Raw genomic sequence first — 20,024 nt, 5'->3', positions numbered from 1 at the left:
ATTCATATTACTGGTGACAATATATATACATAGCTACTGTCACTGACAGTGGTATTTGACCACTTTGACATTTTTCTAATAAACTTCTTGTTCCAGTATTTAAAAAGAAAATCAATTTCTATGTTTTGGAGAACTAGGATAGAAGAAAGACCAACATATGTTGCAATATTAAGAGGTTGGAAGGTTTTTTTCCAGAATATAAATACCATTTAATAAAAACACTGTTGTCTCCTCCTCTCCATGCTCTGGTTTCTCAAGGTTACTTCAAATCATCCCCATATTTTACAGCAGCAACAGTTAAAAACATTGATTAGAAGTTCACACAGTGCAGGGATATTGTTTAGTTTTTATTTTTTTCTCATGTCCCTTTATTTCCTTCCAGAGTCTGTCATCTTCCTGGTTAACAAGATAATGGAGCCAGTCGATGATGTCTGCTGACACGAAGCGCAGGTTGGTTTCCTCCACCTCACATGCTGGCTTTCTCCATCATGAACTTGCGACTGCACTCATAGGCCAGGAACAGTGCTCCGTTGGCAGGAAAGGTGCGTATCATGGTAGGAGTAAGACCAGAGTAAAGAGCAGTGAAACCTGTGGGGGAAAAAAAGGACGAGAGTCAAAGACACATTTCCCTACGGAGGTGTTTCAGCTAGGTAACAAGAAACACGTCGACACCCCAGTCAAAGACACATTTCCCTACGGAGGTGAAACACGTCGACACCCCGGGAGTGGAATATTTAAAAGAAAGATTCAGCAGTATAGTATAATAAAGTATAGCATAGCTTGTTACTGTAGTAATAAATATAATAAAGCATAGCTAAGTTAAGAATATAAAAGTGTAGTTTAAAACATAATGGTGTGTATGTGTATATATATATATATATAAACATATAAACAAGGTTGTTAGACTAGACAGCCACATTCAGACAAAATCAGATGAACACCCTGTCTGACCTTCAGTGCGTACAATTCCCAGGAAAGTCCTCATGAATCCCTCCTGCCTTCCGGCTAAAGAGTACACTTGGATCCTGGACTTCACACAGTCTAAGGGAAAAGTGACCAACCAGAGGCAAGCCCCTCCAAATCCACCACTGAACATGAGTGGAAGAATACCTGCAAAGAACAGAGAGTTATTCACAAAGCAACTGAAAATCTCCCACTGGTACATTTGTGTTTAACTTCAAATGTATTAAATCCAGTTTCTTATATCTAAATTATCACTTAATAAGATGGTATATTGCTAATGAGCTCATCTTCATGTGACACCATTACGTTCTCATAAAATATATTATAATGGAGCAGGTAAGGTAAGCTACAGTATAAATTATGTAAAATACATCATGAATACCTGAAACCAGCAAAGAAAGAATAAAGATAACCAAATTATTTGAACTGTATCCAAAACTGCACCAGGTGACAAATAAAAAGGTAAATAAAATGTAATTATATATATCAAGGAAATAGCTGAAAGATATTCATAAGAAATCATACAAACTGAATAGAATTCCTAAAATTACGAGGCCTCAATAAAGCCAAAGATAGCTAAACAAGGTGACAGCAATAGGTTTATCACAGCAAAGACAAAGTTTCCTACATACAATGCACTACATTATCATACTGTACCTATTCCTTCCTTATCGGTGCCCATGTGCTTGGCAAATGTGGAGCGACACAGCTCATAGGCCCCAAAGAAACAGAAGTATCCTGGCATCTCCCTGACAATGGTCGACGTCAGACCCTGGTAAAAACCCAGAGGCCCATTGTTCTTCAGAACGGTCTTCACTACTGTCCAAACTGTGCTGAGGTCAGACAAGAAAAACAACACAGCACTGTAACTCTAACAGCCTTCATCCTGAATGTTTCCAGTGATTGGAACCAACCTCCTCTGTCCACTGGAGATCTTCCCAGATGCTTCCATTTCATACATGGCCTGCATGCGACACTTGACCAACTCTGTGGGACACAGGGCAATTGCAGAGAAGATGGAGGCTAAAGACCCAGCTGAAGCTTTCTGTAAGTCACTGATGAGAAAACAAATTGATCAGGACAAGTGTTATGTGAATTAGAATCTCCTCAGCCTGCATGAAGGTGTTTGTTTTTTAATTATTTGCCTCCTAAAATCCTTGCCATGCTGTGCCTTACAACTACAGGCATCAAATATCTCAATATAGTGGTTAGAATGCATAATGCACAAATAATATATAATATGGGGGTCTGAGAAATAAAAATACTATTTTCCCCTAATGCCCTAGTCTGTTAGACATTAAGGTTATTTCGCAGAGGAACCTTTACAAGTGACCCTTGATATCCTGGAATAATGTCTGTCGTCTTTTAGTACAATTGAAATACACAATGTATGGATGGGTAAGACACTGGGGTGCTCCTCACCACCACCTGTAGATTCACATCCATAAAACACAAATACAAGTATAAATACATCATCCAACCTGAGTTCTGATCCTTTGTCCATACCAGACAGGAAGCTGACTACGTCTTGGCAGAGGCCATAACTTAGGAAGAGCACTGCATTCTCAGTGATGTTGGCTAGGAGTGCCGGAGTTGTTCCCTTGTACAGACCACAGAGTCCCACCTGTTTGTAGTTCTCCGCGAAGCACTGGATGAATCCACGGTACATGGTAGGGAATGTCTGCATCTTCACCTTTACAGTGTCAAACGGCTGACCACTCAACACACAGGCCGTTCCACCTCAGGACAAATCGCAGGAGACGTAAGGTACAGCCAAAGTCACATTTTCTTAGTTTCATGTTAGAGTTGGTGATTGATACCACTTACAATGGTAACAGAATCATGTTTAGAATATTTACAGATATTGTTATTAAATCTCCATGTATCCTTGTGCAGAGAAAAAAAACAATACCAGCATTAAAACATCTAAAACAATGCCACACACACTGTAATAACCTACCTACAGCTCCAGCTGTGAAGTCAATGATTGCCTGCAGTACTGGGTGCGGTGCCATAATCTTTGGAGATCCTTTACAATGAAAGTAAAACGAAGAAACTGTAACGATTTTAGTACAGTGCAGTTACATTTACAAATGAAAAAGTCTGTGCACAGATCGAAGTGGGTCCCTCTATTCGTCCAACGTTGTCATACTCAAATACTAGCTACTGGGGCAGGAGGATTATATTCTAAAAATGTCTGTATGACAGGTCTGGACTTACCTGTTTTCTAATGTGCTCATCACCGAGGGTTCATATTGTGAAGCGTCCCAATACACGGCAGAGCACGACTAGAAATAACCTCGAGAAATGTCAAGCGTAAAACATTCACTAAAAAACTCACCGGGAGTTCGTGGCCGCTTGAAGTACTTCCTTAAGTCTTGAGCAGAAACAAGGAACCAGTCGGTTTTATAGCTGCGCAGTTTTATAGCTGCGCAGTGCTCAGTGCGCACGGCGAAAGCATTTAGGAAAGTACATCGGTTACGATGTTAATAATAATATAAGGGTCAAATAAATAATAATAATAGCAATACACTTCAATTATGGGGAAAAAAATCATTGCATGCTTTTTGTTTTGGTTGTGATACCTACAAACACTCACGAAATGTCAGTACAGTAAAAAGTAAAGTAGTAGATAGGTATACGAGACCTATCTATCACTTACTTAATAAGGTTAATAATATTCCTTACATTTAAGAAACCACTGTTTTGTAAAATAGCATTTGCTTTCATTACATGGATTTATCTTACTACACATTTTACCCTAAATACATTGAAAATAAACTATTAAATAAAATCAGGATCAAAAGCAGATTTTTATCGCCCAAAATTTTAGGTACACGGTAAATATTTTTAAATGGTTTCAAACACTGTTAGAAATTAAACATGTGTTGAAACACGTTTAAAGGTGCAATAGCTTCTTAAGATAACAAATAATTAAAATTGCTAAATAATTAGCTTTTAAAATAGCTCGAGCCAGTCTAAGCTGATTTAGCCTGACTGGTCTTATTATGTATAACATCACGAACTTGCCTAAAAACTCAGGAGCCAAAAAGAGCACTCTGTTAAAAGAAAAGGTGAACGTCATGTGGGAGTAAAATCTGAAGATCTCAGCTTCAGATGCTAAACGACCACTGAATTATTATTGATTTCCTGCTTTGCCGCAAGATCAACTGTTTAATCTCAGGCTCTTACTGAAAGAATTATGATGATATTTTACTCGATCAGGCTGTAATATGCACACACTGCCACATGATGTCAATATAGTAAAGAGAACAACCGAGTTTTTCTCCGGTCCCACAGATGAGCTGACGACAAGCTTCAGCATCTTTACCTGAGTTTTAAAACATTAAGCTCCAAAATAGGCTTTTTTTCCCCCCCCAAAGAGAACATTTTACGACCCAGTTAAATTCACCGAGAGTCCCAAATGTATTTCCAGCATTTAATTTATGGCAACAGTAGAGTATAAAAAGTTTAAGCTGTAAGTTATTCAACGGATTTATATTAAAAAATACACGGTTGAGAATTTCTGGATGCGGGCAATAATTATTTCAAACAACTAACATTCAGTATTTATTATTACACATTTACCACTATTACCAACTACTACTGCATTACTACACCCTTCTACTTCCTCTTCTTGTGCATCAATTTAAAAGAAATATCGTTCTGTTATCAAACTTAAGAATTTAAGTTGACAATTAAGCCTGTGATTATGATAGTACACGGTGTTCCCGTTTTTAACAACTTTTTTCTCACTATCATTCCACTTCATGATCTCATTATGATGACTCCTAATTCGTTTTTATTTTCACTTTACTCCCTCTCAGTTGAGTGTCCCTTTAATTTAACTGCTCATAATTTGAGTCTCTTTTTTTACTTTCAGAAAGGCGCTTTCAAAGGGTGGACAGGTTTTTAAAATTGTCTTCCATGTTTATTTATTTTATTTTTTCCACCGACATCTTTGAACTCGTGTCATTGGTGCTCGTCTGCTGTCAATCATGTGTGTGGGCGGTGTCAGTGATACTTCCAGTAAAGCCCTCATACACACGTCCACTCACTGAACACACATTCACAGAGGCGCAGAGAGGAGCACAACAACATCACTACCAGCGGATGACAACAACAACAGAACTTTTTTTCTCCTACTGAAAGGATTTCTAATAGAAAGAAACTTTCTTTTATTTATTTTAGTTGAGTGTTTTGTTTTGTCATTAGTCTGGGATGTAAGACTCAGTGCAGACTCGGTGCGTCCAGACTGACTGTTGTTTTTCACGGACACATTTAAAAGGCGAACTTTTTTTCCTTCTATAAGGAGTGACATTTTCATGACATTGTAAGAACTTTTTGAAAAGCTCCGTCAACACTCGACTATGGCGGAAGCGGCGCAGCAGCAGCATCAGCCACACCTGGTGGACATTGACCCGGATTTTGAACCCCTTTCGCGGCCGCGCTCCTGCACTTGGCCCCTGCCCCGGCCGGAGTTCGTTAACCCGGGCGATTCTAACACATCATCACCGGTGCCCTCCGTGAAGCAGGAGCCCGCCGGTAACCCCGACTTCATCAACAACCTTAGTCTGTTGGAGGAGAGCGAGGACTTGGAGGAGCACAAGCCCGTCCTCCTGTGCGCTGACGGTTTTCAGTGTCAGGAGAACTGCGTCCAGCAGCAACAACCTCTACAGCAGCAACATCAGCAACAACTCCCGCATCACCAGCAGCATCAGCACCATCACCACCAGCAGCAGCAGCAGCAGGTGGCTCTTCTCTCCTCACCGGTTGGTTCTTCGTCCTCTGCGGCCGCAGCTGCCGCCGCTGCTGCCCAGAGGAAGAGCAGCTCCTCACGGCGGAACGCGTGGGGGAACATGTCATATGCAGACCTCATCACCAAAGCTATTGAAAGTTCTCCCGAAAAACGTCTGACTCTGTCCCAGATCTATGACTGGATGGTGAAGAGTGTGCCATATTTCAAGGATAAAGGGGACAGCAACAGCTCTGCAGGATGGAAGGTAAGACTCGTGCTGAGTTTCTGTAACTTTTACCTGCAGAACATCTCCCAGAACTTCAGCATCCACAGTCATGTTCTTAGCAGAACTTCCACATACCTCCTACAATTACAAGTAAATATAACATACAGTATTGTGTTACACTATTTATTATCATTTCAAACAATTCACTGCGTTTTACTTTCCAACCAAAAAAGGCTAAAACTCTTTGAAAAAATATAAATATTCTTGACTGGAACTGATAAAAGCAACAAGGGTTAGATATTAGCGATATATTTGACTCTTAATGTAAAGTTCCCATATCTGTTCTATTCAGATACACTTTTGCCTTTCTAAAGTATTTACTCATTTGGTCCAGCAGAATGTGCTGTAAGCACAGCTCAGTTGTAGATCCCCTCTTTTTCCATTGTTTGCTGCAAGCAAACAAGTTAAACTGTTCTGCTGGCTAACATAAAATAGCACAATATCATAAGAAATGGCAAACCTGTGGCTCAACAAAACACCAGATAAGCTTTTTCTCATTTGCATTGTCAACAGATTTTAATGCCTCAGTGCCTGTGCATGCTTCTCGTGTTCTAATGTTCTATTAGATTGTTGCTATTTAGCAGTTTGTGTTTATTTAAACTAATATGCTGTTTTGATTACTCTTTAGCTACCAAACTTGATTGTTTGTTGTGTTTTAGTTACTCATTATGCATGGCTATGAAATATTGCAGTCAAGTATGTTACAGGAAGCTTCGCCTATATTTTTTGCAAGTAAACCATACTTCACAAACGAGGCTCTTAGAGCATCTGGTGTAAATTTCTGAAATTTAATGGCATTTTGCCCCAAGTCACCACTCAATTCTGACCCTGATATTCAGTACGAGTTCAGTGACTGCTTATCCTTGCTCCCTACTCCATGGTCTTGTGAAACTATCCCTTCATTGTTTTCTATTCACTTTGTGGCAAAGCAGTAATTTGACCAATTGATGCCGTGACCTGACACGGTCATCTGACTTCTCCCTGTAGTATGTTATTTATATGATTTGCCTGACTGAGCAGAGTTCCTTAACAGAAGCGCCTTAAGTTCAGGCGTAGTTTGACAGAGTCAGAGGGTCTGTGAATACACTTTATAGTAAATGGAAACCTATGGTAACTTGTTGTTCATTTGTGGACCTCCATGGCAGATCCAGATGCCATTTGGTTCACATGTCCTGGACCCACAGTATGACACAAGAGGAGACTTTAAATGTTGTGGGACAGTTCCTCTCAGTGAACAACATTAAAGGGCGTGAACCTTGCTTTGGAAACCAGGCGTTTGTCAATACATCGGTGACATGGATGAGAGTTTTCGTTCTTGTGGTAAGGCAGATTGGAGAGGTTTGCCTCTCTCTAAATGCTGTCTGCTCAAGTCATGTGCTGAAAGACTTATCAGGAACAAATCCTATTGTAGAAAAAAAGTCAAACAAAAAATGTGGCCCTGTGATTAGCAGAAAGGCATTCATTCATTAATTATACACACCTAATAAACTTTGGTTTATTAGCTAATAACTAATAAAAATTGCCATGTCATGACCATGCCCATATTCACTTAACTTGAATGGCTCTCACTAGGTTTAGTGTGCAGAAAAAGGGAGGTTATTATACAGTGGAGGGCAGTTAAAGACAAAGGCATCATTAACTACAGTTGTAAATCATTTACATTTTATGTGCAGAGCAAAGTCACAATCACACGGAAAGGTTTCATGGTAATGCAGTTAAACACAACTACTTTATATTCTCTACTCTGCACTGCAATTAAGATGAAAGTTATTAATGATATGATCCTGGATGTGTTCTCATACCTGTATTAAAGTGCAACTTATGTTGCTGGAAAATGATAACCAAGATCTAGCTAAGGTCTTTAACGTTTCTTTAATTTCATTTATTTTGTTCTATCACAATTCATGGTGTTATTTGGGTTCCATGCCTCCTCCTTCCTTTTCCGAACATGGGGAAAGTCTTATTAGTCTTAAACTTTCACCTCTTCGTCTTCCACCAGCAGAAGTCCTAAATGTTTTCTGGGCAGTTTAAACAGACTTGCGTTCTCTTTTTTTATGCCACTGACAGATTTTTCCTGAATAGCATAGACCTCTCTCGCATAGAGAATTTTTTAATTACAAGTGTTCCTCCAGGTCTTGGCAGTAAGATTGGTATTACTATCTATACATATCCTGCTTATGTTCAGAAGGAAATGCAAAGTGAAGAAGCCTTTTGGAGAAGAGGTGATTGTCATAAAAAAAAACCTGAGCCAGTCTGGATGAACCTTTGTAACCTTTTCAGTGTGAAATGACCTTGAAGACCGATGACATTCACAGTGGTTCTCTAAGGTTTCAACTTCGAACCCTAAACTGGGTTCCTGCATTTAGAGTATTTTAAAAGACAAACTATAGTAATAACTTTTAGTCATACATGAAATAATTTAATATCTGATTGAAAATAAACTAATGCAAAATGTCTACATAATTTTGTCCCTTAATTGTATTTAAACAGTCAAGTTTCTTGCCAGTGTTCTGTCTATCAAACAGTTTCTGTGTGATTGGCAGCTTATAGAGAGGCACTCAGCCACCGCCTGGGCTCACTGCTTATCTTGCCATGTTGGGGGTGTAGGCTGAGTAATACTGTGGGAAAGAAAAGTGCCATTCACTGCTGCAAAGGGGAGTTATTCATAGAGATCCCCTTCCTTCCACACAGGGGGGCTATGGCACATTGTCTCTTCAGCATGAGCTTACTTATGAGTCAGGGCAAGCTGAGGACAGAATGGTAAACAGTACAATGTGAAATGGAGATTTGCTAAGAATGTCTTTCTTCTCAAATGGCCCCTTGTTGCATGGAGCCATAATTAATTAATCAGCGTCAAAGTCCTCTGTATTTGATTTTCTGACTCTATTTTTGCCTAGGCTGAATCAGCTGTTTGTAGATTTCCAGCAAAATATGATTTCACTTTTTTAGGTACTGTGGCCTAAGCAAATTGTTTTATCATATTTTATGAAAATACATTTCACAAACCATGATATTTGTTCCAATTAAAAGTACGAGAACAGGAACTTCATCCACTGTATACTTGTTACAATATTTCAGTGAAGACAAAAATACAAGTACAAGTAAATACAAGCGGACTATGTATTCATAGCAGTCATTTAAAAAAACATTGGATCATTGCTGCATCTTGGTCAAATGCGTATTTCTTTCTGACCAGACCATAGTTTTATTGTTAAAATTGTGTGTGTCTCTGTGGTAAAACATTAGTTGATTTTTTTTTTTTTTGCTTCGTTTGGCTAAATGTAATGCATGTTGCCCAGTTTATCTTTTTACATCCTTTTGCTATTTTCTTCAAGATTTGTTTGTCAGTATTGTAATTGTTGCTTCAAAGTTTATGATTTCAGTCATTTATTGGCTTAGTTTTATTTATCTTGATATATTAGCTATTTGTCCTATTGTTTTTATTACTACTATATGTTTTGTGGCTAATTCATTGCCATATTTGCCATTTTCTTTGAAGTCCACATTATTTTTGACAGCTTCATAGCTAATACTTAGTAAAGCAGTTTTAAACTGTTGACCATAAATTGAAATTAGCTGACTTTCAGATATCCTACCAGCAGACTGGGATTAAATGGCTTGCCATAAATATTGAAGGATTCATGTATTGCCTAAGTGAAGCGGAAATTTGTTAGTGTCATAAACTTTCCACTGTGAGACATCTTCCTGACCCAGTGAGATTCAGGTTGTTCCAGTGCACACGTGGCTGGGCTGAAATGAACTTTAGCTGCAGCATTCATTTTTCATTAATACATCATTAAGGCTGTCTGGTCTGTAATTGTTAGAGGCTGACGGTGTTTCACGGTACCATCGTATTTATAAATGAGTCATGTCGTCCTCCATGCTGCTCAGGCCTTCTGTAGGAGTGAGTTTAGGAACAGTTGTGCCAGGTGGGACCAGCGTGGAGAAGCTCACTCAGTTGACTGGACACTAGCCCTGGCACAAGATGATCTGCAACAGAAAGAGGAACAGATGGCACTATCTATGTATTAGCAAATCTTCTTACAGAGATAGTGGTTTAGTTCTACTGTACCATATCGATTTCTCTGGGCAAATGTTTAATTTAATCAGTTTAATAATCAGCCCAGGAGAACTGGACAATCAAGAATCATTCATGATAAAACATAAATGTCAGTTTTTGTCTGTTATACTTTACTTGTATTTGTTGGGAGTTTTTAATCTTTTATTTAATGTCGCCTAATAAATTCCTTATGAGTCCTTGGGGAAATGCAGCCAATTCTAGTTGACAACAGGCAAAAACAGGGTAGGCCTTGAACTTCACCTTGAATGTCACCAATCTATCACATGGCCACATAAAGAGACAAAAATGTTAACATACATTAACCTGATTCCCAAATTATATGTTTTGGGACAGAAAGCTAGCAAAAGGGTGGTGGGAATGGGCATAGTCCTAATCCTTAACCTTGCCTTGGATTGAGCAATTTATTTGCTGGTCAAACAAAATGGTACAAATACAAATGGTAAAGTTGAGATTATAGTGCATCATACCAAAAAACTCTTTAGCCTCCCTGCCACCCACACACCACCTGCACACATGCATTAACACATTACAGTACACAGTAAACACACGTGTTGGCATACCTGCCAAATTCTGTTCTTTCCTGTCTTCGTCTACTACACATACGTCACTTCAAGATAAATATTTGGTTTTCAGTCTGCATTCTGAATGGCTCAGGCGCTCTTTGATGTCAGTATCGAGATCAATGCAGTCATAGGTTTTCTCTGTACGCACTCCTCTCTTGACCTGGAATTCCATAGCCTACCCGGGTAAACACTCCCGCGGGTCCCAAAACAAACTGTGCTGCAGCAGACAAACATGTATGTTTGGGCAGATTGTTCTGTAAGTGACAGTGGGGTCATTAACATGGATGTGCACCCATTGACTCCAGTCCCGCTTAGCGTTACAGTAAACACAGCAAGGTTTCGTCCTCCAGGGAAGAGGCTCAGGTTGTGAAGTTGGTCTTAAAGTTTGTACACGGTGGGGGGTTTGGTACGATGCACATTTTTGACCAAGTGTTTGATCACACGTGTTGTGTAAGACCAAGGATGTTTGAGAAGAAGCAGTCAGGCAAGTGAAAGAAGGAAGATTCCAGAAAAATAATCAAAATGGAATGAAAGATTGACATGAGAGTTTGCAACAGTAAAGCTTACAAGAAACATAATGAGGTTGAGATGATTTACACCTAAAAATAGCTCTAAGCAGGGATGAAAGGGAGAACATTTGTCAGGTTTTAATTACAGTATTATAAGGTAAAATCCTCATGGCAAGATATGGGCCAGGAGTCTTGGCAAGCATATGTGGACCATATCACTGTGTATTCCCCACTGGTATCAGTCAGGAGTCTTGGCAAGCATATGTGGACCTATGTCCACCTACATATGTGGACATTGCCAAATCTTTGAAAGCTGACAGAATCTCTTATCTTTCAGATATAGACTAAGACATTACAGTAATTATAACTGCATTCAGTGTATCTCTGGTATTTCTTTCTAGTGAAAGCAAATTTTCAGCATTCATGATACTATTCTTCCACATCTCTAAGACTGCCCTTCAAATGTTCCTACAGGGTATAATGATGGCCAGTGCCACTTTATGGTAAAACTGTATGACCCTAATGGCTTTTTACACATTAAAATATTTCTGAATTTGCTATGCAACTTGGAGCAGTTTTCTAGGAAACCGTTTCCTTTGTATAACCTCTGTCATTGTGAAAAGAGCAATGTTAAACTACTGTTAAACATAGTCCCATACACTTAGAGCATGTGATCAGTGAGGGGTATATAGTATTGCCACTCCCTGTTCAAAATCCTACCCTCCTGCCCCCTGCACACCTCACATCCTCTACCCCGCTCCTTTGTTAAAAATTCTCCAGGCTGCTTTTTCTAAGTGACCCGTAATTTCCACCCATGCTCAGATGTGTAGCCACTTTGTTATGAACTGTTGTGTGTGTTTTTGTGGTTTTGTGTTTGTGTGTATGTGTGTTGATTTTTGAATATATTATTGAATACTTTTTAATGTGTATCTTTAAATAATATGCAAGCTCACTTCACAAAAAACTTGCTTTGTCCAAAACTAGTTTTCTGTTCCCTACCGTGCTCCACTTACTCACTCTATCTAATGAACCCGTTTGTAACAAGGCAGAACAGTGTGTATTTAACTAAAGTGCAGTGTCTTATTCCTAAGTCCAGGACTCTAGTTTTGTACTGCAGCGTATTAATGCTCAGGTCCCTGGATGCAGCTGTCCGGACTGATTGCTCCTCCTGGACAATGCATTCTACATCCTCCCAAAGCTGACGTCCAGACAGCAGCAGCTGTTTTTGTTAATGGCCATATTTATTCTTTTAAGAAACACACAGCATAAATATAGAGATTTAACACAGACACAGCAAATATAAGGATGTGATTAATCATAAACCAATGGTGCTGTCAGTTGGATTAGGAAATAAAGTTGGATCAGCAGTAGCGCTTCTGTTTCTACTGATCTGACAAACACTCTCACACAGTAGATGAACACCTCTTACTGCCTAAGGGCATCAGAGGAGCCTGACTTTGGCATCGCCCCAACACATGAGGGGCAGCTGTGTTTCTCAGGCTGTGAGATGGAGGAATTCTCCTCCTGCTCCTCCTCCCCTTTTCCTGGTTGCATGCCCACCTCTCCATTTCTGCTTTTCTCCCACTGCACAAAACAGACAAGCCTATCAGAAATTTTGATTACTTACAAGAACAACCCCCCAACCGACCCACCTACCATACCACTACGACCACCTTCGGTCAAAGTAGAACAGCTAAAGAAGAGAAAGACAGAGGAGTAAAGACTGAGAATGTTTGAAGTTCAGACTGGGTGACACTTGTTTGGAGTTGCATAACAAGACATTTACTGGAATCAGGGAGCCGCAGGCCAAAGTCTGGTGCCACTAGTTAGTCAGCGGAACTGAGAGGCACTCTGTTAGAGATATGTGGGATGCTAGTCTTCCGTGTGTATGTGCATTCAAGTGTAACCTGGGCCTCATAATTAAAGCCCTGCTGCTGGCGAATACGCAGACAAGATGGCAGGCAGACAGAGAGACAGACAGATGCTAATTCAGCATAGCTCACACACCAGGAGTGTGGAAAACTGGCAGTAAGTAATAATGAGCAAAACCTGATGATCTTTGTTCAGACGCCCTCAAGACACCCTGAAAAGATTACAATTATTTCCATTGTAATCTTGTTTTTATCACCCTCGACAAGCCAAGCAGTCCATGTGAGTTTAAATGTACTACAGTACTTCTCCAACATTGTGTGGTTTGAAGTCAACTGCACATGCTGTTTACTAACACTGAGCAATGGCAAGTTTATTGTTAACTGTTAGCAGAGGAGCTACGCAGTCCTGTTGTTTAGAGAAATATGACACCAAAGTCTCTGAAGAGCAGCACATTTCCAGTTCAAGAGTTGTAGAGCATCTGTAATACAATGTTAATTCCATTGTGTCAGTGTAGGAGGAACGTGGCCACTTATGTATTGTGACATGTTGTGAAAGCAGATAGCCCAACAGAAGAACAGGAAAGGTATTTGTGGCTTTATAACCTTGTTTAACTGGAGACATCTGTGTAAATCTTAACCTTCGCCCAAAAGATATTCTCTTAAACTTGATTTTTGGAAATTCTGACAGCAATACTACATGGATGAAACATGCCTTCAAATGAAATGGTTTTGGTTTTGAGATTGGTCTGTAAACTACTTTGTGTCACAAGACACTTTTAGCACAAACATGTACACTCTAACACTCTTCACAGCTCTTTGATCAAACCACTCAAGACTGATGTGAAGACTGAGTGTTTGTCAGGTGGTTGATAATTATTCAGGATTCATATGTGTAATTAAAATACCGCTAGAAGTAGTTCAATGCTGGAGAACCACGTTTGCATAAAAGTGTGACACAAACCATCCTCTAGGGGTCTATGTAGCAAAATGTCTTCATCAGAAACTGATCTGTGTAGAACATACTGTGCAGAGTATATGTGCTGTATTTAAATGATCTTTGTATGTATAACCAGGGTAAATTTAGTTCATTCTCTCCTGGTGTTTGATTATCTCCTTTCTAACGCAATCAGCTACACATTACACATTCAAGTCATTGAGACACAATATTTGTCAAGCAACTTTAACATGTTTTTGAAATACTTTTTGCTATGCCCAGTGATAACGATTAATGCCTGCTTTAAAACGAATTATTAAATTTTCATATTTTAAAAACCTGCTCAAATACAGGTACATTTATGTTTATGTAGATATTCCTACCCTGGTGCGAGAACAACAGTATGATGCACATTCATTTACTACTGTTTAATATGTATTTGAGGGAAAATGTTATTTTCACAACTCGGGACATGGCTCAATGTTTAATATGGAGGAGAATGAGGTGAGAGGACATTGTAGGTGGGGAGGGTAAGAGAGTACTGTTGTTAGTTTTGATATCAGACAATGGCAGCTGTGTGGTCGCGTTTAACCCAACGTAGTTTAATTTGGTAATTTTTCTTCTGTCAAGGAATTATAAGGAAATAGTAACCTATCTTCTATATGTTAATGTTTGTATAAACGTAAATTAATCTTTGTTGAGTTACAATTATTAAAACCTTGACCTGGAGTTTTATTTTTAAAGAGAAATTTAAAAAAGGACAAAGATACAACAGTAAGGACCAAACAGGAAAATTGTTCTTGATGGCTTTTTTCCTTCTATGACTCCTGCATACACTGATCGTCCCTTCTTTTTCTAGAAGGTAAAAAAAAAAAAAAGGTTACATTTTCTCTAAAACATGTTACAGCATATGGTCATCTCATTGGATACCCCATGGAAAATCCCTGAAAAGTGCTTATGTCATTTATGAAAATCTAAACCATTTTTGTCAAATAGGGAGTAATACTCATTCTTCAACTTGGGACATTGAGTTTTGTTCTCTGACTGTGAACCAGAGAAGGGGTTATTTACCTGCTGCAGTCTCCAGTAAACTGAGTGTAAGTGATAGGAGCAGAGAGAAGCGTATAAACCCTCCCTGTACACAGTGCTGTTCAAGCTAGATTCAAAAACATGGACCTTACGGTTCCTGGCTCAGGTAAACAGTCATTTAAGATGAGTCATGGTGTTTTGTTTTTCCCTGTGTGGGTTAGGTAGTAGTGGGACGTAGACCATGTGATCATCTGTTTTGGTAGTGGGTTTGCCCGCGGCGCAGAATGTTTTTTTTAATCTGTCATCACAACTTCTTGTTAGACAATTAGAAAAATTCTTCAGAATGCTTATCAGGAAAACTTTGTTGAGTAGTGTTTGTCAGATGAGGAACTTGTGCATGGATCTTTACTATTTTAACCACTACAATGAGAAGTGAAAGCCCAAACCCAGAGGTGTCCATGTTTCCCATGGGTGGCCTGGATTGCATAATGTAAAAATACCCAGTGTCCAAAATTAGGCATTTTACAAATGCAGTAAATTTTGAACAGGTTTATTTAGTGCATAATTAATTATTTATTTCATCACAAATCACAAAATATATGCAACAATTTTTAACAGACTTTTGAGACAACGTTGCAGCTTTTTGTATGTGTGGATAACACTAGGAAAGGAAAGGTTTTCTAGTTAAATTTGGAAAATTGAAAAACATAAAATGTAAACCCAAACCTAGTAAAGACAAAAAGTGGACAAAAATATAAACAAAATTTGCAAATATTAACAATCCATTTCCAAAAGTAGCCAATATCTATGCCATAAAAAAAACATACCTAACAACATACATGAATGACACCGAATCACATGAATAGCCTAATGCTACTTCACTATATAATATATGTTTCCATAAACAAAATACATATTTCCATAACAAAAAAATACTTTATGCTACATTCATCACATACAAATGATTTAATATTCAGATATTTTTAGTACTCATTGGAGCAAAGTCTAACAAAAAGATGACTAGGAATAACTCTGTTGTGTTTATTCTACTTGTAAATGTATCCATTTCAGCTAAGAGATAGCTATCTGTATCCTAGAAATACACTAGAACTTAGATAAAAATGGAAATGATTTCAGTGCAACAATTCACAAAGATACATTTCTTTCCCCAATGAACATAATAAATGGTTGTTTCAGGCCAAATTAAACCTGTGCAGGTGTCATGAATGGACCCGGAGCCCAAAACTCTGATTCACACATGAACAATGCAGACACATAGCTGGGTCGAGTGTGTCTGTGAGTGAGTGCAAAGTGGCTGCAGACACATGGGCGAGTGAATAGTGCAAAACATTAATGGGACCACCTCACTGCTGAGGGCCCCCAGCAACCACAGGCATTACCCCGAGCAACATTGTTGTGCCATTCCTGGCCTGCAGCAATTATTCACGGTGCCTGTCAGACTGGCCTGGCATTATCACACAATCACACGTGTATTCAGGCCCTCCGCTACATGCATGAGAGCTTGCCAGAGCTATGTGGAGGTTTAAATGCACTCTTTATCTGAGAAAGCCATGTCCGCTGGGCCACAGAGTAGAGGTTCTCTTCATGTTTTACTACAACAACTATTGGATTGTTTTAGAGATCAAAGGGAGTTTGGAATCATCCTCATAAGATGAATAATGGTTAGACAATCTAATGAAAGGCTTAATTTAGCCCATAAGTTAGGCCAAAGGAAGCTACACAATCAGACCCACGTCAAAACTGTAATAAAATGTCTTTTTTGTGCATCACTGACTTCTAAGTCACACCAAACTGACTAACGTGGCTTTTAATTTCAACACTTGGTAGCGGCTTTATGTTTCAAGGGCGGCTCCAGACTACATTCACTTTGTTCTGGTAATGGATTGTAGAAAATGCTGTAGTGCCAGTCAGGCAGTCATGCACCCACAGTATGTAGGCTTAATAGAGTTCGTACATTTAAAAAAAGGAAAAGTAATGTAATTTGCCAGGTAATAGCAATGTATTGATAGACATTTACTGTTTTTTTCCCCAAAGTTTCAACCTGTCCTGTGGCAAGTTTGTACAAAGAATTCTTTTTTTTTTATTGTTTTTTTGGTGAATACTTTGTGTGAGTGAGTCCATGAGAGTCTCTTACTGTACCTCCCCTCCTTATCAACTCCTCCCTTTTTGTGAAGCGGCATGTTTCAGCCTGACAGGAAGTGCGTACTGTGTTAGAGCAGCCAAAGCTATGCAACAACAGGGTAATGATGTCAGAACTGAGAGGAAGAAATGCAGAGCATGACTCCACTTTTAGTGGCCTCTTCCTGTGTTCACATTCACCTTCATATTTTTCCCCTTTGTTCCCTCTCTGAAGTTCTACTCAGACTTGAACAACAAATCCTTGTTCTGCCTAGTTATAATCATGAAGACTCACCATGGTAAATCACTTACTATTAAGTGGTTAATGACTCTGCACAGGCATAATTTAAATTGAGATTATGTAAGTGACTGAGTGAAGCCCACTCATGTCTCCTCTTGTACTGTTGACCAAGACCGATAATGCCTTCTTACATCGCAAAATCCAGGTCCTTGTTCCTTGGTGGAATATCACAGTGTGAATGATACTGGAAAAGTATTATTAAATTGAAAGCACAATGCAACACAGTGAACTCTCATGATAGATATTTAAATAAAAACACACCTGTAAAAATTACATAAATTATATAAAAAAACTGTCTTTGAGATAGTGAGATATCTGAAAGACGGACAAAACACATTCAATTTTAGCCTCAATGTTTTTAATATGTTGCTTTAGAAATTCCTATTTAAAATAAACTGGAAACAAGCTTCTCTATTAACATGTATTAATGGGAAATAAAATCATCATTAATGCTGAAAAAGAGAATAAATGGGTAACTTGACCAAGCATCGGTATCAAGCATTGTTATCCGCTGTTAATCCCAGATCAGTGCACCCAGGACTCTGCTTGCAAAACTAGCATTAAAGTAATAAAAAAATCAAGATTAGATAAAGCCCCCTTACAAATACTCAAAATAATCAGAAGTTGATAAAAGATAGCCTTAGGTAACAGCAGATTAGTTTCATGATACAGGTCTAAAAGCTAACAAAATATGTATGTGCAGAAATAGCGGGAAATGTTAGCATGGCTAATCTTAAATATCTAAAAGTTTCAACATTTTGCATAATAGAATGTTAGGCCAAAAATGCCAACAGCTAAAGGTTTGCCCAAAAACTCAACACGCAGCAGTTCTCTGATGAAAAAGTCTTTAGCTGTATGTTTGAAACTTGGACATAATTGTTGGACTCAACATCAGGGTATCCCCATGTTTGCCATGGCAAACTACTGTAACAAGCTCATAAATATAGAGACCTGGCTCTCTTTCCCCATAGTGGGTCAGGCATGTGGACCAAGGCCACCACACAGGCACCCGGCATTCGTCCACACACTGCATCTTTATCCAGGCCAAGCAGACAGCAGCCCAGCCCAGCCGCTCTGCTGATCAGAAGTAAAAAATATCTGTGCTCCACAGACGTGGCTCTGTGCTTTTACAGACTTGCATTGTGTTGCACACAGCAACACATGCACATATTTTAGCATGGTAAGCCTTGCCAGCACAACTCAGTCCCTGTCTGTGCACATGAGTAACGTGCTGCTCAAGTCTGAGTCAGGAAATTAACAAGCACAAGAAAGAGCACGTAAACACCAAGTTCAGACTGCTGCTAACATAATGCTCATTTCAGAATACAACAGTTGTCATCAACAGCTATGGTGAGTCAGAGAAAATTGTTAATTGACTGTAATATGAATCATGCTGTAATTAGGTTCACCACTATAATCAGGTGATGTGATGGTGCTTAGTATTTTACTATTTGCTTACTGTTTTTAATTAGAAAAAAAATGTTAAATGTCTTAACATTAAGCGCAGGCACATCCTCCAAGCAGCCAATATGAAACCTAAGAATTCCAACCGACCGGGCTGTAGTGAAGCTACCCTGTACTAGGCACTGTAGTACTTTGGTGTAAAGTAGTAAATCTTAGAGAACAATACAAACTGAAAACTGTCTTTTCAGTTTATTTCAGTCAGTAAAAGGTTTTTCATATATGTAACCCTACCTCCAACTCTGTCCTCTTGTCTTGGTTCTCTTTTATCCATTCATCCTTCTGTGTGAAGTGTTTACTGCACATTTAATATGTGCATATTTAAACAATCCATGCAATGTGTGTGTGACAAGCTCCTACATACAGATGCTGCATGGTTAGAAGTATTTATTGGAGCCAACATGATCTGGATCACTTGATAACTTAAATTAATTGTTGTGGCATTTATTTGTCTGGGGAGAATGTTTTACTTTAGAACTCTGTGTTGTAAGGCATGGTCAGTTTATTCACATTATGTTATTGACGTAAGGCAGCAGCAGACGGGCTGAAGAATGGGTGGAATAGAGAAATATTAATGAAAAGCTCCTGAAGGGCTGTATTAAAAAAAAGAAAAAACTGACCTTTCAATGCGTGTTTTTGTGTGAATGACAAAACCATCAGACCAGTCATCAGGCAGGGGTTTTGACCACGACACAATAGTAGTTTATCCACACCTAAAAGGAAAGAAATCATTTATTATTCTCTCACCAGGTTGTGTATATTTGGATACATAACAAGGGCAAGTCAGAAGTGGAGGAAACAGCTCCTTAGATATTCTGTGAGAGCTTATCTGCTATTGTTATCCAGCTGGAAAAGCATACCTGGACATCCCCCCCACCACCTTCTTCCTATTTCCTCTTGTTTTGCCCAGTCAGACTGCAGAGTTTTGATTAGGAAGTCGTGGCTCTTGAACCAGCAGTTTTGTTTTGTTTTTTTTTTTGTCAGCCGGTCACTTACATCGCACCTATCGTGGCCCTCCTTTTTCTTTTGGTGCTCTGCGTAGAATCAATATGGGATTTGGTTGGATCAGTATCAGGACTCACCAGTCCTTCCTGTGTGGATACAATGAACCAGGAAGTTTGCTAATAGTTCCGCCACTTCTCTCACTAT

General features: G+C 39.0%; 2 protein-coding genes across 3 annotated transcripts in view; one reads left to right on the top strand and one right to left on the bottom strand.

Moving 5' to 3' along the window:
- Positions 1-108: 108 nt before the first annotated feature.
- On the bottom strand, positions 109-3,375 carry LOC103378154 (mitochondrial ornithine transporter 1-like). Of its 2 annotated transcripts, none has more exons than XM_008309260.3 (7): positions 3,305-3,375; positions 2,924-2,992; positions 2,445-2,703; positions 1,878-2,018; positions 1,621-1,796; positions 952-1,110; positions 109-588 (listed from the first exon to the last, which is right to left on the bottom strand). In XM_008309260.3, the coding sequence occupies exons 2-7, from the start codon at positions 2,976-2,978 to the stop codon at positions 467-469; spliced, it is 912 nt and encodes a 303-aa protein (XP_008307482.1). In that variant the 5' UTR covers positions 2,979-2,992; positions 3,305-3,375; the 3' UTR covers positions 109-466. The 2 variants fall into 2 exon arrangements, with proteins under 2 accessions (XP_008307482.1, XP_008307481.1); XM_008309259.3 differs by having other exon boundaries at positions 3,184-3,352.
- A 1,576-nt stretch (positions 3,376-4,951) lies between these two features.
- The window catches only part of foxo1a (forkhead box O1 a), a 31,846-nt gene continuing 16,773 nt past the window's right edge, over positions 4,952-20,024 (top strand). Inside the window, exon 1 of the mRNA XM_008309256.3 lies at positions 4,952-5,966. Coding sequence (XP_008307478.1) covers positions 5,334-5,966 — 633 coding nt within the window. The 5' untranslated portion in view covers positions 4,952-5,333. The remainder of the gene's footprint in view (positions 5,967-20,024) is intronic.

This window comes from Cynoglossus semilaevis, chromosome 4, assembly GCF_000523025.1.
Source record: "Cynoglossus semilaevis isolate Cse_v1.0 chromosome 4, Cse_v1.0, whole genome shotgun sequence".
Lineage (NCBI taxonomy): Eukaryota > Metazoa > Chordata > Actinopteri > Pleuronectiformes > Cynoglossidae > Cynoglossus > Cynoglossus semilaevis.
The sequence above is the reverse complement of the archived record's forward strand: the minus strand, read 5'-3'. Positions and strand labels throughout refer to the sequence as shown.